General features: G+C 39.3%; 2 protein-coding genes across 2 annotated transcripts; one reads left to right on the forward strand and one right to left on the reverse strand.

The window, feature by feature from the left end:
- Positions 1-80: 80 nt before the first annotated feature.
- LOC139652496 (uncharacterized) lies at positions 81-4,664 on the reverse strand. The gene is made up of 6 exons (XM_071529594.1): positions 4,582-4,664; positions 4,033-4,377; positions 3,583-3,912; positions 2,908-3,024; positions 1,107-1,180; positions 81-428 (listed from the first exon to the last, which is right to left on the reverse strand). Exons 1-6 carry the CDS (start codon positions 4,622-4,624, stop codon positions 303-305), a joined length of 1,035 nt encoding a protein of 344 aa, XP_071385695.1. The 5' UTR covers positions 4,625-4,664; the 3' UTR covers positions 81-302.
- Positions 4,665-8,189: 3,525 nt separating this feature from the next.
- On the forward strand, positions 8,190-17,141 carry LOC139652483 (integrin alpha-6-like; the record flags this gene model as incomplete). The annotated part of the gene is made up of 19 exons (XM_071529572.1): positions 8,190-8,198; positions 9,893-10,017; positions 10,250-10,371; positions 10,474-10,553; positions 10,652-10,922; positions 11,438-11,557; positions 11,801-12,014; positions 12,678-12,874; positions 13,147-13,235; positions 13,426-13,553; positions 13,893-13,982; positions 14,070-14,134; positions 14,505-14,650; positions 15,305-15,451; positions 15,707-15,828; positions 16,245-16,401; positions 16,703-16,786; positions 16,883-16,962; positions 17,067-17,141. Coding segments are annotated over exons 1-19 (2,321 nt in total), but the record flags the coding sequence as incomplete, so codon positions are not given.
- Between the last annotated feature and the right edge of the window lie 33 nt (positions 17,142-17,174).

Genomic DNA, 17,174 nt, shown 5'->3' on the forward strand with positions numbered 1-17,174 from the left:
GGTGTTCCGGGACCTCATCATTTACAAATTAAGCACTGATTATTATTAACTTTATTGAATGCATGTACTGCTTACATACAGAATCACAAACAAATCCAAGTACTGGCCAATCTATTGTACTATTAACATTATCACACAATTTATCCTTGCAATAAAAGTTGAGATTACATGCTTACATCTAGTAGAGCTGAACTTCAGAAAGAAATCAAAGCGGCCTGAAGCTATTCTAAGTTACAGTTTACATATCAAATATTTTCTTTGCTAAATTATGTGTGACAGTCAGTCTGCATGGTGAAAGCACTTCACTGCCAGTCTGTTCTCATGGCAGCATACATACTCTCCTGCGGCGACTCTCTCTTCTTCCTCCCTTTAGCTTTCCTTGTGGAGAAATCCAATCCTGCATAGTTCAATGAATCTGCTTCACCATCCTGCAAAGAATAATTGGGTATTAACAAAGATATTGGAGATTAGGACTGTAATATCGACCATTTAAGTCAGGACCAAGTCAATATCAAAACCATAGGGTTTTGGTATCCAATCATGTGCCACCAAGGACCAAAAGTATGTTGGTTTATATTCCAACCAAACACTACACCAGCTGATTTCACTAAATAGCACAACCTTAGCCAGAAAGGGGGCAAGTATTTAGCAAAAACAGTTGGTGTAGTGTTTGGTTACAATGAAAATCAACATGCTTTTGGTCCTAGATTGCACATGATTGGTCACGACTAAGGATAATATGGTTAAACTATTGTCATTTTTTTAAATAAATCTGTCAACTTTGTGCAAATAAACAAACTAAACACCCTGCAGTGGCTGAGATTGATACAAAACCGAGTAAAATTAGGCTTAAAATTGTTGAACTCTGGAAGAATAGCCCCAAGGCCTCAGATACTGCAGCCCCGCTAGACAGAGAAGCCTGGAAGAGTCAACAGTTAGGAAAAGATCACACGTATGTGACAACTCGGTTTTTTCAGTTGCAAATTGAGGTTTTCATCTCAGCATTTCCGCCTTTGTTTCCTGCCTCTGAATATGATGCTCAGTATCACAAGCAAAGTCTCATCAGCTGGAACTACACTGGACAATTTTGCTTGAAACATATTTACCAGATCACTTGACCAATCCACAGTTGACTTCATGTCCACGTCATGTCCAAGGTAATAGGAAGCACTCACTGTTCCTATGAAAAAAAGCATGACATTAAGAAAGCGTAGACAATCCAGGAAGATGGTAACTCTTGTCATTTCAATGTGGTTTTGTCATCCTCTCATGCCAGTACACATTAAAGGTCAGGTCTGGATGTACAAAATGAGGATTTGATTACCTGCTCATTTTCAGCAACGCCTGGCTTTAAAGTCACACAGTTACACACTTTCACACCTGGGACCTCAATACAACCACACTGTTTTTGGCCACTGAGCAGCTCCACTAGAGCAATCAGCAATCGGGGGTGAAATGCCTTGCTCAAGGGCACTTTTATAATACTTTTATAAAGCATTTTGAGAGAGAAATACTCTCAAAAAGGCTAGGAAATCTGGGCCATCAGACAAAATCGGAAGTAACAAGCCTCGGTGTTGTTCTGGACTCTGACCTGAGTTTTGAACAACACATAAACAGGGTGACAAAGACAGCGTTCTTTCACCTGAGAAATATAGCTAAGGTACGATCGTTTTTAACCCAGCAGGATGCTGAGAGGCTAATTCATGCTTTTATATCAAGCAGACTTGATTATTGTAACGCCCTTTTTACTGGCCTTCCCAAAAAGACAATTGAGAAACTACAGCTGGTTCAGAACTCTGCAGCTAGACTACTGACGAAAACAAGGAAGAGAGAGCATATAACCCCTGTTCTGGCTGCACTGCATTGGCTCCCCGTGTCTTTCAGAATTGATTTTAAAATTATTCTACTTGTTTTTAAGGCTCTTAATGGCTTAGCACCCCCATACATATTAGAGTCCTTGGTGTCCTATGTCCCCTCACGAGCCCTCAGGTCCTCTGAGGCAGGTCTTTTAAAAGTACCGCAGGTTCCCCAAAAGAAAATTGGGGAAGCCGCCTTCATTCACTACGCGCCAAAATTGTGGAACTCCCTGCCTAAAGGTATTAGAGAGGTGGACTCAGTAGACATTTTTAAACGTCAGCTAAAAACATATCTTTTTAACCTGGCATACAATCACTAATACCTCTTTCCTACTCTTTTTATTTTTTTTTTTAATCTTTTTATTGTTTTTACTTTATTGTTTCTTATTTTTTTTATTTTTATATATTCTTTTTCTATTGCTTTTATTGTTTTTAATGTTTTTACTTATTTTATTGTTTTTACTCATTATATTGCTTTTACTTATTACTCATTATTGTGATATGGTTGTGATATGGTTGTGCCGAACTATTCATTTTTGTGATATGGGTGTGCTGAACTGTCAAAGCACTTTGAGCTGCATAGTCTGTATGAAAAGTGCTATACAAATAAAGTTATTATTATTATTATTTCCCATTTCCCAACTCAGACTTGTCCAGCTGGTCTGGGACTCAAACCGCCAACCGTCTAGTCACAAGGCCACATTTTCTAACATCGAGGATAAAACTGACACATTGCTATTGTACCGCCAAAACCTGATTTGTAAGTGGTGAAACTTTCATTGGGTTTGGTATTCTGCATTGTCTGGACCTAGGCTAGCTAAAAAAACAACAAAAGGACAGAGATGAAGGAAAAAGTAATTTGTCACTTGTTTAAGTACTGGAGATACAGACACGCTTAACAGACATTTTCAAGGCACATGTGAAGCCGATGTGATCTCATTAATTCACACCTCTATGATTGGATCTCAAAAAATCTATTGAAAAGACAAATCAGAGAGTGGATCCTGACTGTAATGCATCAAAAAAGAAATACATGATGAACCTACTGTACCTTTGCAATGTTCACAATCCCGCCTTCGATTTCTGGAGAAAATAAGGACGGCAATCGCAATCACGCTGCAAGCCAACAGTATCCCAAGCAAAAGGACAACTGGATACAAATCTGGTTCTGAAATCAGAAAAAAAAAATTTGACACTCAACTCCTCATTTGCTTTTACCTCATTGATGCCTGACATTTTATAATAGAAATACTTTATGGGGCAATCATTATATAACAGCTGCAAAATTATATATCACCTCATAACTAAATAGCTTTCATCCTAGATAATCATCATTTGCTTTAGGAAGTACTGTGGCATTTTCTATTTTTTCTTCAGGCAGGCACAATTTATAAGTTGAAATGACATCTTAAAGTAAAAGAATATTCATGCCCTGAGCTACGTAGCCTGAGGGCCAAAAAGATGATTGATTACACTTCTCAGACTCAGGAGTTTTGGTTAAATATATGAATAAACACATTTTATATTTTAGCATAAAAAATGTGCAGAGGGTCTAGGGAGGTGAACTTACTAAGTACTTAATGGAACAATTATTAAATTAAGATTAAATCAGATAACTATTTGTTGCATGTTTGTATCATATTTATTGAATCAAATTTCACCCAGAAAAGTCTAATGATCAACTAAATAATTAAATAATGAATGAAATTCAAATTTAAACACGTACTTGTGTCCACTATAGTTCCGTTGCTAAACAGGATCTCCCCACATGTCATTACAGCACAGTAGTAAGTCCCGACATCAGAGGAGCTCTTTATACTTTTGGAGAGACTGTAGAAGCATTTCTGCTCCTCACATTCAGCACTCCTGTTCCAGTGAGTGTACATGATGGCTGGATGGGATTCTCTTGAACCAGCTCTGAACCAGTACACACTGGGTTCACCTGGACACTGGGTGCTGTTTTGTTTGCTGTTGGAGTGAACCGAACACTGGAGAGTCACTGAGTCTCCCAGCTGGACTGACTGTGTCAGGTGGACAAACTTCTGCTGACTGTAATCTGCGTAATTAAACAAAAAAGTAATCAAAAGGAATTAACTAAATTATTTCAGTGCAACTTTAGAACTTAGTGATGATTGACTGTGGCAAAACAGACATAAACATAGAAAGCATACTGTACCATTCACACCCAAAAATGTGCCATTAAAATTATTCCTTTTGTATGCGCTTCCTTCTTGACAGAAGTATGTTGCTTCATCCTCTTTGCTTACATTGCTGATGGTCAGATAATGCTCAGCATCACGTTTTCCGCCTGTGAAGCGTGGGTTTTTAAACTGTCCTTCAAATGTTACTTTGCCAGGAGTATGTACAGCAACCGTTTGGACCATATATCCAAGAACTTGCTTATACCAGTAAAAGAATTGGCCATCCCCGTCTGTGACTGGACATCGCAGAGTAACATTATCACCAAGTTGAACCACAGTCAAAGGCATCAAGTCAGGAACCTCTACAGTTTGAATTAGGGCTAAAGAAGAGAGATAAACAATAATAGAGTTACTAGACATCAGGAAAAGAACAATGAAAAATGTATCTGCTTTCAGAAAGCTTATTGCATGGCCTTGTAAATAATTTCTATAATGTCTAATATGTTTTTTCAATAATTAACACAATTCAGTACAAAATTGTTTGCACTAATGCTTATCTCGTAATAGATCAGAGTTGCACTTACACACTGTACTAAGGAGAATCAAAGCAACCAGTCTTCCGATCATTGTGGTGCCTCACCTTTGTCTTGCATAACTGATGCCTTCCCACTCAAATGAAAGGTTTTGTCTCAACATGAACAAGGTGGGATGTGGAAATCATATGTGATTGGTTGAAACACAGAAGATGCACTTCCTGTTAAATTTAGCAAACCCATGATCCATGTTCAGTGAATCTAAGATGTACAGTTAATTGTTGGTGTTTAGCATTAGACTAGCTAGCGTTTCCAATGCAATGTTGTTATTCTGACCATATAATCATGATTTAATGCTCACTGTAGTTCAGATCCTTGTTGTCTTTTAATTTCTCTGTGTTTTGATGCCTACTTCAAATAGTGTTTCTCAGTCAGACTGAAGTGAGGGAGCTTCAGGGAGTCAAATACTCAGCTTAGGTGACAGTAGCTTGAAGGGTAAGAATCATGAGTGGTTTGAAGCCCTGGAGCAGGTGGGAGAAGAAAAGAGTAATGATCTTCCTTCCCTCAAAAATAACAAGCAAAGTGCCTTTGAGCAAGGCACCAAGCCCTTACTCAAGGAGATGTCAGCAGGACGGATGCTTGCCAACATGGGGGCTTTAACTCCTGCCACCCTCCTTCCAGTTATGTGGAAATCTGAAATCAATGATCAGCAAAGCTCAAATTAACTTAATTCATCTGTCTTTCACAAGGTCCATGATGGTGGCAACTTATGGAATGGTTTTCCATTCCATTCCATTTCGTAAAGTACAGATTGATTACAACTGGCCTTGCAACTGGCCTCTACTACTTAATTTTCAAGGATGGGACCTAAAGTTCATGGTGTCATTCACATGGTAGTTGACATCTTAGCACTTCATAGGATGTATCATAAAACTGGGAGCAGCTTTATTTTCATATTGACAACCATGCATAAAATCTTGTCATGGGTTTTGAAGGGATTTCATCGATCCTAAGGTCAGGAGAGTTGCTCTACTTATAAAGGCCAATGTAAAACATCAGTTTAAGTAGAATTATGAGGGTTTTTTTTACACAGCTACAGTGATATGTTTATGTATGTTGAAGATAAAAAATAATTCTGGCCATGATCATCTAATAAGCCATTATCTAGGTATAGATTTTGTGAAATGGTCTATTTAGGGGAATCCCTCATGAAATAATAGTTCCTACATTTACTACTGTACTGGGAACTTCTGCTGAATTTGCCTGTTTATCTTGAGGATTTTTTTTGAGAACTTCCAAAGCTGTATTACATATGTCCCTTATGTTATGTGTCCCTCTAACAATTTTGCACATTTCACAAGAGCATTTGGAGAAGAAGATCAATGCATGAAGACAGGCCCGTGATACCAGTTCCTCCTCACGCCTAAAAGCACAACTCGCAGCAATCGCGTGCTTTGATGATGAAAGCTCATCATGCTTTGAGCACCCATTGGTGGGCCTTACCACTTCAGAGCAGACATGTGATCTCCTCAACTCAGGCACTAGAGCAAGGCCCACATATTGTTACTAAAATAGAGCCAGGGATGAAGTAACCCATCTCTTTCTGTAAATTTGTGATGTTGCACCACGTCACTCCCCTCTCAAATACCACTGAATTTTAGTGAGTAAATATGTATTTCCCATGCACTAGAGGAGTCGGGTTTATATTTATGAACATTCACTACTGCCTTGCAAAGAAAGATACTAGCAGTTACTGCTATTTGTATTTGTGTCTGTATTTCTTCAGCCAAACAACAATAATTGTAATTGTATTTGTATTCGGATAAATCCAGAAGTGAGCGGGGTCTAAACAGGAAGTGGGTGTGGTTTTTCATAGACTTAGCCCCAGGCTAGTGGCACAAAAATAGTTTGTGTGAATCAAGTTCTTCTGTGTCTTTAGTTTCGCAGCACTGTGTGATTTGCACACCAGTGCCTTGGAAACAACAAGTAAAGGCACATGCAGCAGCTAAGCTAAGAGACGTGGGCTGTGGCTGGCCATCTCTCTGTGGTTGACAGACCACCAAGGCTGTTTACTCAGAACAGACCTGACTATGGGCATCAACAGGATGTGTAGCTAGGCTACAGGATGCTAATTTTAGTCTAGACAGTTTACCAGAGAGTTTTAGTTAGGCTTCCTGGATGTGTAGGCCTACTCATTTATAGTACAAATCAATATCTAAAAGTTCTACAATCCCTGTATTGGTTCATTATTTTGTTTTTAAAACAGTAGATTTAAAAAATCCTGTCATTTCCTTCTAATTCCCTACAATAATAATGAAGGTTACCCTACACAAACAGCCCAAAAAATAGTTAGGCTTGCAAGAAACTTTTGAATGTGAGTTTCCTGACAAAAGAGGAGGGTCAAAGCCCTGAGGTGGAGCAGCAGAAGCCTGAAGATCAGAGAAGTGGGTTTGTTGTGAGCAGAAGATTGTGGTTCAAACCCCATCACTTGCTTAAGATCTGGGTGGAACCAGTGAATGAGCAGCACTCTCCCCTCCTTCAACAACTGCAACCCAAGAAAGGCACTAAACCCCCAGCTACTGCAGTGGAAACGCTCAGTGACTAACAGTGCATGACTCTAGAATCACTGGGCAGGTGTGAGGGTGTGTAACCCTCCCGCCGCCTGTGATTCCTCCTGCAAGCTGCTATTGTAAATAAAAAAAAAAAGTGGTGTTATTCCACTTGCCTTGTTGAAAAGATTACAAAACGAGAAAGAAAAAAAATTACTTTGCTCCCCCACTTGCTTTCCAGAGACTAAAACTGAGAGCATGACAGGAAGAGTAGCCCCTGTGAGTTCACACCTTTTTCTGACAGCACAACCACAATGATGCTCAATTTTCCATGTATCATTGTTTAGCTGCAGGTGTGTGTGTGTGTGTGTGTGTGTGTATGTGTGTGTGTGTGTGCATGCATAGCACAAACAGTGCTGTGCACACAAATACATAAGAAAGTATATGTACTAAATCACACTGTGAGAAAACAAGGTCCTTGTCCCAGTGACAAAAGGTATAACTCTGTGCCTTGCTTCCTCACAGTGCATCCATATATTCATGGATGCAAGTGAATGTGTTCAGTTGTTTGTTTAACTGTCTCTTCTTAAATTTGGCATGAAAGGACAAAAGACCCTTGTCAAAAAAATCGCCCAGATGTTATAAATTAGTACACAAATTTACAACCTACAGAGAACAGACTTGGCCCACACAGCCTTGATCTGAATTAATAACATTCAGATAATCTTTTTAACAATGTGGAATATCATCAACTCTGGCAAACCTTTGGCCTGGAATAATGGGGTATTGAAACCCAGATGAGTCCCTGTTCATTTACTTGGACCAACTGTAAATTAACTGGACTGCAGCTGTCTGTTCTATTGCCTTTCCAACTCTATGTTGAAGGGATGATGGCCTGCAGTACAAAATTTATTCCAGAGGTATTTGACTATAAAGACAGTAAAAACCTAGCTGATCACCAAACACACAGCATGCAGCTCTATCAAATAAATTCATACTGTTTTTTTTGGGGGGGGGGGTTTCAACATCCAGTGGAGGGAGTGGATGGAGTGGAGGGAGGAGAGAGTGGATGCTATGCAGTCAAGGCTATGAGCCAGATTCACACCCACAATGCCACAAGTACACAACATGCTCCTTAGTCCGCTGACTCACCGGGTCACCCTAATTTGTTCCCTTCCAAACACAATGCTGTTGTTAGTTGTTATTGTCTGCAAATGTTCCAGTGAACTTATTTCCTGTTGTTTGAAGTATGATTTTTCCACAATTTAAATAATAATAATAAATTCCAGGCTGAGACATTGAGATAAACTTGAAATGTATGCAATAATATATGAAACAAAAACCCCAAACAAGTCTCAGTAACAATGGACTGTCAAAACATTTCAGCATTTCAACATAATAGACCTATACCATAAAATGAGCTAATCAACTGCAGCCTAACGGCTGTAGAATCTGTTTAATATAGTTTTCTAGCTATTACACTGAGTACAGCAGTTGGTCAGTGTTAAATGTGTAATTAATTTAGGGTTGATAAATACTCTGGTGCCACCTAGTGAACTAGAGGAGTTAAAATGTCTGACAGTTCCCTCTCACAACTGATGTGAATGATGCTCATTATATCCTGAGCTGCCAGTTTTACTACACTAATGCCATTCACTACATTTCACCACATTAATGCCATACTAACTGTTATAATCAATGTCAGAGACAGTGTTAGGGAAAGTTACTTTTACAACGAATTAGTTACTTTGTTGCGTAACTTAAAACGTAACTATGCTTCTGTTACTCTATAAAAAGTAACTAGTTAAAGTACTTTTGTGTCATCCACTTCAAAAACACGGCATAGTAATATGGCTTTTGCTGCCAAGTATGTCAATCATTGTTTTAGAATGCAATGGAAGACTATTGCTCTGTCTTTAAAACAGAAATCCAAACTCATTTGTCTTTCCAATTAACAGCATGTTGTCTGCATGAGATGGCATGGGATTTTCAGTTTTTGTTTTTTTTTAATTTGCGCTGATGAAAATGAAACCATATGAAAGAAAATGAACAGTAAAATCAAGTAATCTGTTACAAACTAATATATTTCCCCCAACACTGATCAGAGTCATGGTAGCTTGGCTGACTGGAAGTTCACCAGTTTAAATCTCCCTCTCCCTTTCACTACCACTGATTTCCTTATACACAATGCTCTTCAGCAAGGCATTTAACTCCAGTGGAGTTGCTTAATGGTCAACAGTAAAAAAAATTAGTTATACAAGGCAGTTCCCAGGTATGAATGAGTAGCAGGGTGTTGCTGAACAAGAGGTCATGTGTGCTTAATAAATCTCGCCTAGACAGGACATTCAAATATGTCCATGTTTACACTTTTCCATTTCTTTTTGTAGAGCCAGTGAGAGGCAATACATAGCACAATTAAACTTAACCAGCCATGATCAACTGTCAACATACTCCCATCAGAAAAGACTTCAGGTCAAAGGTGTGTCTCAAGTTTGACTTCCTCAGAAGAGAAATGGTTAATATTAACTGCAGCTATCACCCCATAAAGTTGTACAGTGCAGCTTGTAGTTACTATGAAGATAAATTTCTTGCCACCACACCTTGTTTGTCTATGTCAACTGTGAGCCAGTTAGCACCTGCTATGACCAATCCCATTTCTATGCCACTTTACACTCCCTCCCTGCTCTCAGAGAGCAAGAGCACTGCATGAGAATCTACTGAATCAAACCAGAATACAAATTTTAACCAACAAAATCATGACAAAACATTGGCAAATAGTCCCGGTGTATCTATGGAGTGTTTGGCACTTCCAGATTCTTCATGTTGCAGCTTTCAATCTGGACACCCAGAACGTACTGAGGAGAAATGGAGATCCAGGGAGCCTCTTTGGATTTTCTATTGCCTTGCACCAGCAGCTGAACCCCGTCAGTAAGAAACTGTGAGTGAAATTAAATTATTTGATTGAGTTTTATGAAATTAAATCAAGTTGTGCAAATAAAGAGTTCAGAATTGTCATTGTTTATTTAATGGGTAAGTAGTGATAGTTTAATCGTATGCTCCCTTGTGGAAACTGTAAACTGATTTGAGGGAGAAAAAAAGCAGAAACAAATGCTGCATTGCATGTCACTGTGACTGTCTTACCAAATGACACTTGAGGTATTTTCCCCCAGATTGCTGGTAGGAGCCCCACGTTCAAAACATCAGAACCAGGCAAACGTTACGGGTGTTGTCTACCAATGTGAACTTGCTACAACATCCGAGCGCTGTCAGCCTATTGAGTTTGACAATGATGGTTTGTTTGACTATTATATCTGAAATTTTATGACTCACCGTTGTGTGTTTAATGTGTTTTATGTGCTAGTTAGTGAGCTTTCCTTTCAACTGATTTTTCCAGAGTTCCTTGATAGTAGAGGCATAAATGGCCAGTGGATGGGGGTTAGGGTGATAAGCCAAGGTCCCGGTAAAAGTCTTATGGTAAGGGAAACACTCACACATCAAGTCGAGTCATTTCACAGTTTGCTTTGAAAAAAATCACTTAACATTTTTTGTGTAACTCTACCATTCCCTCATAGACCTGTGGTCATCGATACCAGCAGTGGAGCCCAAGCCCAAGCCTTTATATCCCTCACCTGGTGACTGGCCAATGCTACATCTTAGGAGATGACCTACATGTTGGAACGGCAGAGAGGATGTGGAGGAGGGTAGTTTGTGACGCTGAACACCTAGACAGGCGTCAAAAGGACCCAGACTGGTTTGCATACTGCCAACAGGGTCATGGAGCATCTTTTGCCAAGGACAACAGATCTCTGTTGTTTGGAGCACCAGGGGCTTACCAGTGGAGAGGTATCATTAAACTGCTCAGGTGTTTATTTGTTCATCAACCAAAATGACCAGGCATGTATTTGAGACAGCCCATTATTGGAGATGGGCTTTCATTTTATTTCTATCTTCATCTTATATCTGCATCAAAGCCAGGAAGTCACAGCTGAATGCTTGAATTTAAGTAAAAGCTTTAATATTCTGTTGTTGTTTTTCATACAATCTCCCGTTGCCTCATTACTGTAAATACCTAGCCAGCACATGATAGTGATAATATGATGGTTGCTGGGTGCATGTGTTTTATTGCCTGCAATATAAGCAATATTTTAACCAAGCATTCACTAAAGCCAAATATTTATGTTCTAAAATATGAATTATATTTCCCAGGCTACTAAAAGAAACTGTCTGTTTTATGGTACATGTTTCAATGGACCAGGCATGGGAGGTTTTGTAGGTACCATTTTTTTTTGTCTGTTTTCACTTGATGCAGGATTAGAAGCCTTGCTATTCTGTGTTTTCTTCTGTTCTGTCGTTCAAAGGAATTGTACGAATGGAGCCCTTGGACAACCTGGCGGTGTCCAGTGAAGAGGCTCGGGAGACTGGAGATATAGACCAATTTAACCCAAGACTCATTCCTCTCCAGAGGAACAGCTACCTAGGTCAGTTTCTAGTGTGGTCACAGTCAGTTACGTTTGTGATGCCACATTTGAAGTTGAATCCTGGTTATTAATCTTAAAGGATAAAAGGAAGATGTGCTTTTCAGAAGTGAGAATGTTCTTTTCATTTACTGTTTGTATTTAAAGTGATTTCAGTCACATCTAGTAGTACCCCAAAACTGTAGCCCTATTCCTTTATGAAGTATAAGTGTTGTATGAAATTGACACTTCATTTTTGTCCATCAGGATTCTCAGTTGACTCTGGAATGGCCCTCACCAGGAAGGGTGAGCTGACCATAGTATCAGGAGCACCTCGGGGAGGATACAGCGGCAAGGTGACATTTCTTAAGATGGATCCTCTTGCACAGAGAAGTTTGTCTGTAGAGTTAGTTCTCTCTGGTCCAGGCCTGGCCTCCTCCTTTGGCTACGATGTGGCAGTGGTGGATCTCAATGGAGATGGGTAGGTTAAGTGTTTATATCTTTTAATTAATAAATAATTCTTAGTTTTTTGTTTTAAAGGGGTAAAGTGTTAGATTTGTGCTACTCCATAGCACAAAATAATGACATAATAATGACTCAACAATAACTTTCCCAGGTGCTGAGATTTATCGCTTTTAAAACTGACTTTCCAGCCCCTAATATCTCTTTTGGAATAAAAAATCTTTGCCCATTGGGTTTTCAAGGCACTCCTAATCCCCCATGTTCGAAAGCACACTTGTCTTTCAAATATTTTGCTAGGATGGTCTGTAGTTTCTGGTACTTCTTGTGTTCTCCAATGTGTCAAATCACACCAATCTAGTCCTCGTAGTAGATTAAAACCAGTGCTATGAAATATATGCAAATACTTTGACCCAAGTTTGATTTTCATAGAATGCTTCACTTGATGTGCTTTATAAAAGAGTCAGAATCACTTTATTTGCTAAGTATAATTAATTGTCTTATTGGTGCAGGTTACATAAAGGCAAACATAGTACAGGGAACACAGAACCTCACATTGAGTGCAAGTAGACTATACGCATCACTGTACATACATATATTCAACCTTCTGCCACTACAAACATGGTTTCCTGAGTCTGTTATCACAAGATTGTTGTCAAAGTTAGTGTATTGTTGATGTTTCCAGGTGGGACGACCTTGCTGTGGGCGCACCAGAGTTCTTTGTCAAAGATGGTGCGGTGGGAGGAGCGGTCTATATCTATATCAACAACAAAGGAAAAGACTGGGAGAAGATTGATCCCACCCAACTTCTTGGACACAAAGATTCCATGTTTGGCCTGGCGGTGGAAAGCATAGGAGATGTGAATCAAGATGGTTATGGAGGTTGTGAGGTTTCTATACCATACTGCATGCACTGATTAGTATCTAGTTAATCTGACAATTGCATATGTTATTTTTTCTGTTTTTTTAATTTTCCAGAATCAATTATTGCTCTTTCTAGCTGTGACTTTATTAAAGCTTGAAAACATATTGAAACTTGCCTGTCTAGCTTTCAGGGAACCTGGGTTTAACTAACCTACTGATTTATCTGTCTAACTTAATTATGCTGTGGCCGTATTTCTGCAATGAAATCAGATGTTAATCTTTACTGACAGATATTGGAGTGGGAGCACCATACGACGGTTCTGGTCGAGTATACCTCTACTACGGCTCATCGGATGGCATCAACAAAAAGCCAGCACAGGTGAGGTTGTTGGGTTTATGATCTGAAGGTCGCCAGGTTGAACCCCTGGCTGGGAAGATTTGGGCAGCAAGAGGGAATGAGTGTGTGCCCAGGGGTAGTTGAGTGGTTTAGTCTCCCGCCGATGGAACCACATTAAAAACAGCATACAGCTTACATGAACTTGAACTCTGCTTTATTGTTGCATGTTTAGGTACTGTCACCAGGATCCAAAGCAGTAACTCTATTTGGATATTCTCTGTCTGGCAACCTGGATGTGGATGACAATCAGTATCCTGACTTGGCTGTTGGATCACTCTCAGATTCTGTCTTTGTTTACAGGTAATTTAAGTTAAAAAAAAAAAAAAAAAAGCACACAGACTGTCCAATCCTGGTGGATATGAATGGGTTGAGTAGGTTTTAGTTCCAGTCCGGCACCTGTTTCAATCAAACTCCTCATACTGCAAAGTACATTGTACATGGGTTAAGTTATGGAGAAAAAAATCTCATATTAGGTATGTGTAAACTTACGCTAGCAAATCCAATATCATCTTTTAAAACACATATTAAAACACACCTTTATAGACTTCGTTTTTAATGTAATGTTTTGATTCTGTGCACTGTGTAAATGGTTGTTTTTTGTGGGGGGTTTTTTTTTCGTCATTTCTTTCTCTGTTACAGGGCAAGGCCAGTGATCAGTGTCAGCAACAATCTAAAACTAACACCAAATGAAATAGATATTGTGAAGGACGGTTGTGATAAACACACATGGTACGATATTCAAGAAGTCAAATTTTAACAGAAAACAACTGCAAGCTTGGTTATTGATTCAATGTCTTTTTGTACATATTTTTGAAGTTATTTTGCAGCACGGGCATGCTTTACCTACACAGCACATCCAGCATCATTCAACCCTAAACTGAGTAAGTTCCCTTTTTTGTAGCACTTTGTAACCTGTACTTTTATAAAATGATGGGTAGCACAAAGTTAATCATGGTACTTTTTCATTAATGGTTGGCAAGTTAAATTCTTGGTTGACAAAGACTGGATCCTCAATATTCAGGTATTCAGGTAATGACTGTTTTCCAAGATGGATATATTTCATTTTGTTGGTGGTAGTAGTACTAATAGTAATAGTAATAGTTGTAGTAGTAGTAGCAGTAGTAGTAGTGGCAGAAGTAGTAGCTGTAGTAGTAATAGTAGGAGTTGAAGTAGCAGTTGTTGTAGTAGGAGTAGTTGTCATAGTACCTGTAGCAGCAGTTGTAGCTGTAATCTGATCTGTTTCCTCCACAGTGCTGAACTACACCTTTGAGGCCGATGCTGAGAAGAGAAAAGAGAGGCTTCCTCCTAGACTGGACATCCTGGGTTCGCCTCGGGGAAGCCTGGAGCTGCCTGGGCAGGGGAGACAAGTCTGTACAGACACCAAGCTCAGGCTCCTGGTACTGTCTCACCGTCATTATCCACTAACATGCAGACAAACTTCCTCTACAGCATGGAAAGATACAGAACTGAAATAATCAGAGGCCTCATTTGTATATATATATATAGTATAATAGTAGCGCATGCACAAATGTTGTCCTCATGACCAAATCCAAGCCAGGGTTTATGATTTATGAAAAAGCTACATTGATGTCAAAGTTAGCAGTTTACTTTCACTTTTTCCAATTATCTGTGATGTAGTGAGTGCAACCGAGAATAAGCCTCAATTTCTAGATCAGCATCATTACAAGCAACCAAGCAATAGTCAATAGTGCTGTGATCCTATAATGATCATGAAAGAGAGAAGTGCTGGGAAAACTTGCTGTCATGAAAAAGAACTCACTATTGAATATCATCAAAAGTATTAGCTATCTTATTTACTTTCAAAATAGCAACAATTTAGAGCATAAAATCACTTGTATTTTTGAAATATCAAGCAATGAATTACATAACATGCCATTTGGTGGATACTTTTATCCAAAGTGCCTTTCAGGACCATGAGTGCACACATTTTTAGCATGGCCCCACCAAACCCCCTGTCCTTGGCAGTGTTAGTGCCAGGCTTTACACACTGAACAATACAGGACAACAACAAAACTCTTCATCTGTCCTAGCGTGACATCAAGGACAAGCTGCACAGCATCCCCATCTCCGTCTCTGTGTCTCTGTCGAGCTCCAGTCAGACGACGAGGCAGAGCGGTGATCTGCCCGAAATTTCTCCCGTCCTCAACCTCTACCAGCAGGGGAATGCTGTCTCAGAGGTAGAAATGTGTGTGTGTGTGTGTGTGTGTGTGTGTGTGTCTGTCTGTCTGTCTGTCTCTTTCTATCATTATAGGCCATGTGAATTAATTACGTGCTTTAAAAGTGTGCAAATATATATGTTTGTGTGTACTGTATACAAGCACATACATGTACATTACAAAAGATAAGATATCTCAATCCAAATCCTAATACCTGAGAATGTAAAATATAGTTTGAAGAAGTTTAAATATTTTCTCCTTTGTTGTTTTTCACAGATTATCTTAATAAACAAGGGCTGTGGCAGTGACAACATTTGCCAAAGTAACTTAGAGTTACAGTACAAGTTCTGTTCTAGACAGAAACAACATGATCAGGATGTTTTCAACTCATTGCACAGGTAAGACAAAACATTTTTTCATATTCACATTTATTAATTATGTGTCTGTGCATTCATGATTTGTTATTTTAAATCATTAGTAGCAGTAGTAGTAGTAGTAGTAGCAGCAGTAGTAGCAGCAGCACCAGTAATAGTAGTAGTAGTAGTAGTAGTAATAGTAGTAATAGTAGTAGTGACTAATAAACAGGCTACTTGTGAGTCCAAGTGCCTGTTTTTTACGTCTTTTTACGTGTTTTTTAAGTCCTGGTTTGCTTGTAATTAGGTAGTGTAAACCTAAACAAACCCAATACGAAAATACAACAAAATAAACTTTTCCACTCTGGTTCGGACCAGAGAAAACAAACTGTAGGTGTGATCGCACCTTAAGTGAATAAACCCAAACTGCATACCCATCTGGCGTTATCTTGTGTCTTTAGAGAGAACGGTATTGCAGTCATCACCCCTTCTGATGAAGACATCGCCTTGGAGATCACTGTGACCAACAGGGACGGGGATGACGCACACCAGAGCCACTCAGTCATCAGGCTGCCAGATACTCTCCGCTACTCCTCCATCATCCACAATAAAGGATCAGTGTGTATACCTCTTACCATGATATAGAGTGCAGCTTGGGTCAGTGTGGTGCTTGGACAGACGCTCTTTTGGGAACTTATACTGTAGTGGAAAAAAATATGTGAACATCTTTATTGGCTTGGCTACATTGAATAAAATGACTAACAAGTATCTACTTCAAAACTTCAAAGGACAGTTTATGTAGTGGGGAAAAAGGTTGAAAAAAACATATTGGGATGATTATATAATGTCACCAACATTTATCAGCCAACATGCGTGTGTGTGTGTGTGTGTGTGTGTGTGTGTGCACTTGTATCCATAGGAAACACAAGTGAGGTGTACAGCCAATGACAAGGGAACACTTATAGACTGTGAACTGGGAAACCCATTCCAACGAAATGCTGAAGTGAGTAGCATTGTTCAATTTCCTGCGAGTGTGTGTGTGTGTGTGTGTGTGTGTGAGACCCTCTGCATTGCATCATGGCTATTTGGTTCCCTTCAGGTTACTTTTTACGTCATACTCTCAACGGCTCGAATCTCACTGAGTACAACAGACGTCAACGTTACCCTAGAACTTGAAACGTAAGTATGTATACTTGATAAAAGTCGAAACTGATGATCAACGAATTGATTCTGAATTCTGAATATATTTTCTGTTTTCTTGTTCTCTTATTCTTGTGATGTAGGACAAGTGTGCAAACCATACAGCCAGTTGAGGCAGTCGCCAAAGTGGTTTTTGAGCTACAGCTGCAAGTATTTGGGTAGGTGTATGGATGTGGAATCAGCAAAATATC

The sequence above is a fragment of the Centroberyx affinis genome, unplaced genomic scaffold (assembly GCF_046629955.1).
Source record: "Centroberyx affinis isolate AG114_WGS23_722 - 3 ecotype Tasmania unplaced genomic scaffold, CSIRO-AGI_Caff_v1 ptg001803l_1, whole genome shotgun sequence".
Lineage (NCBI taxonomy): Eukaryota > Metazoa > Chordata > Actinopteri > Beryciformes > Berycidae > Centroberyx > Centroberyx affinis.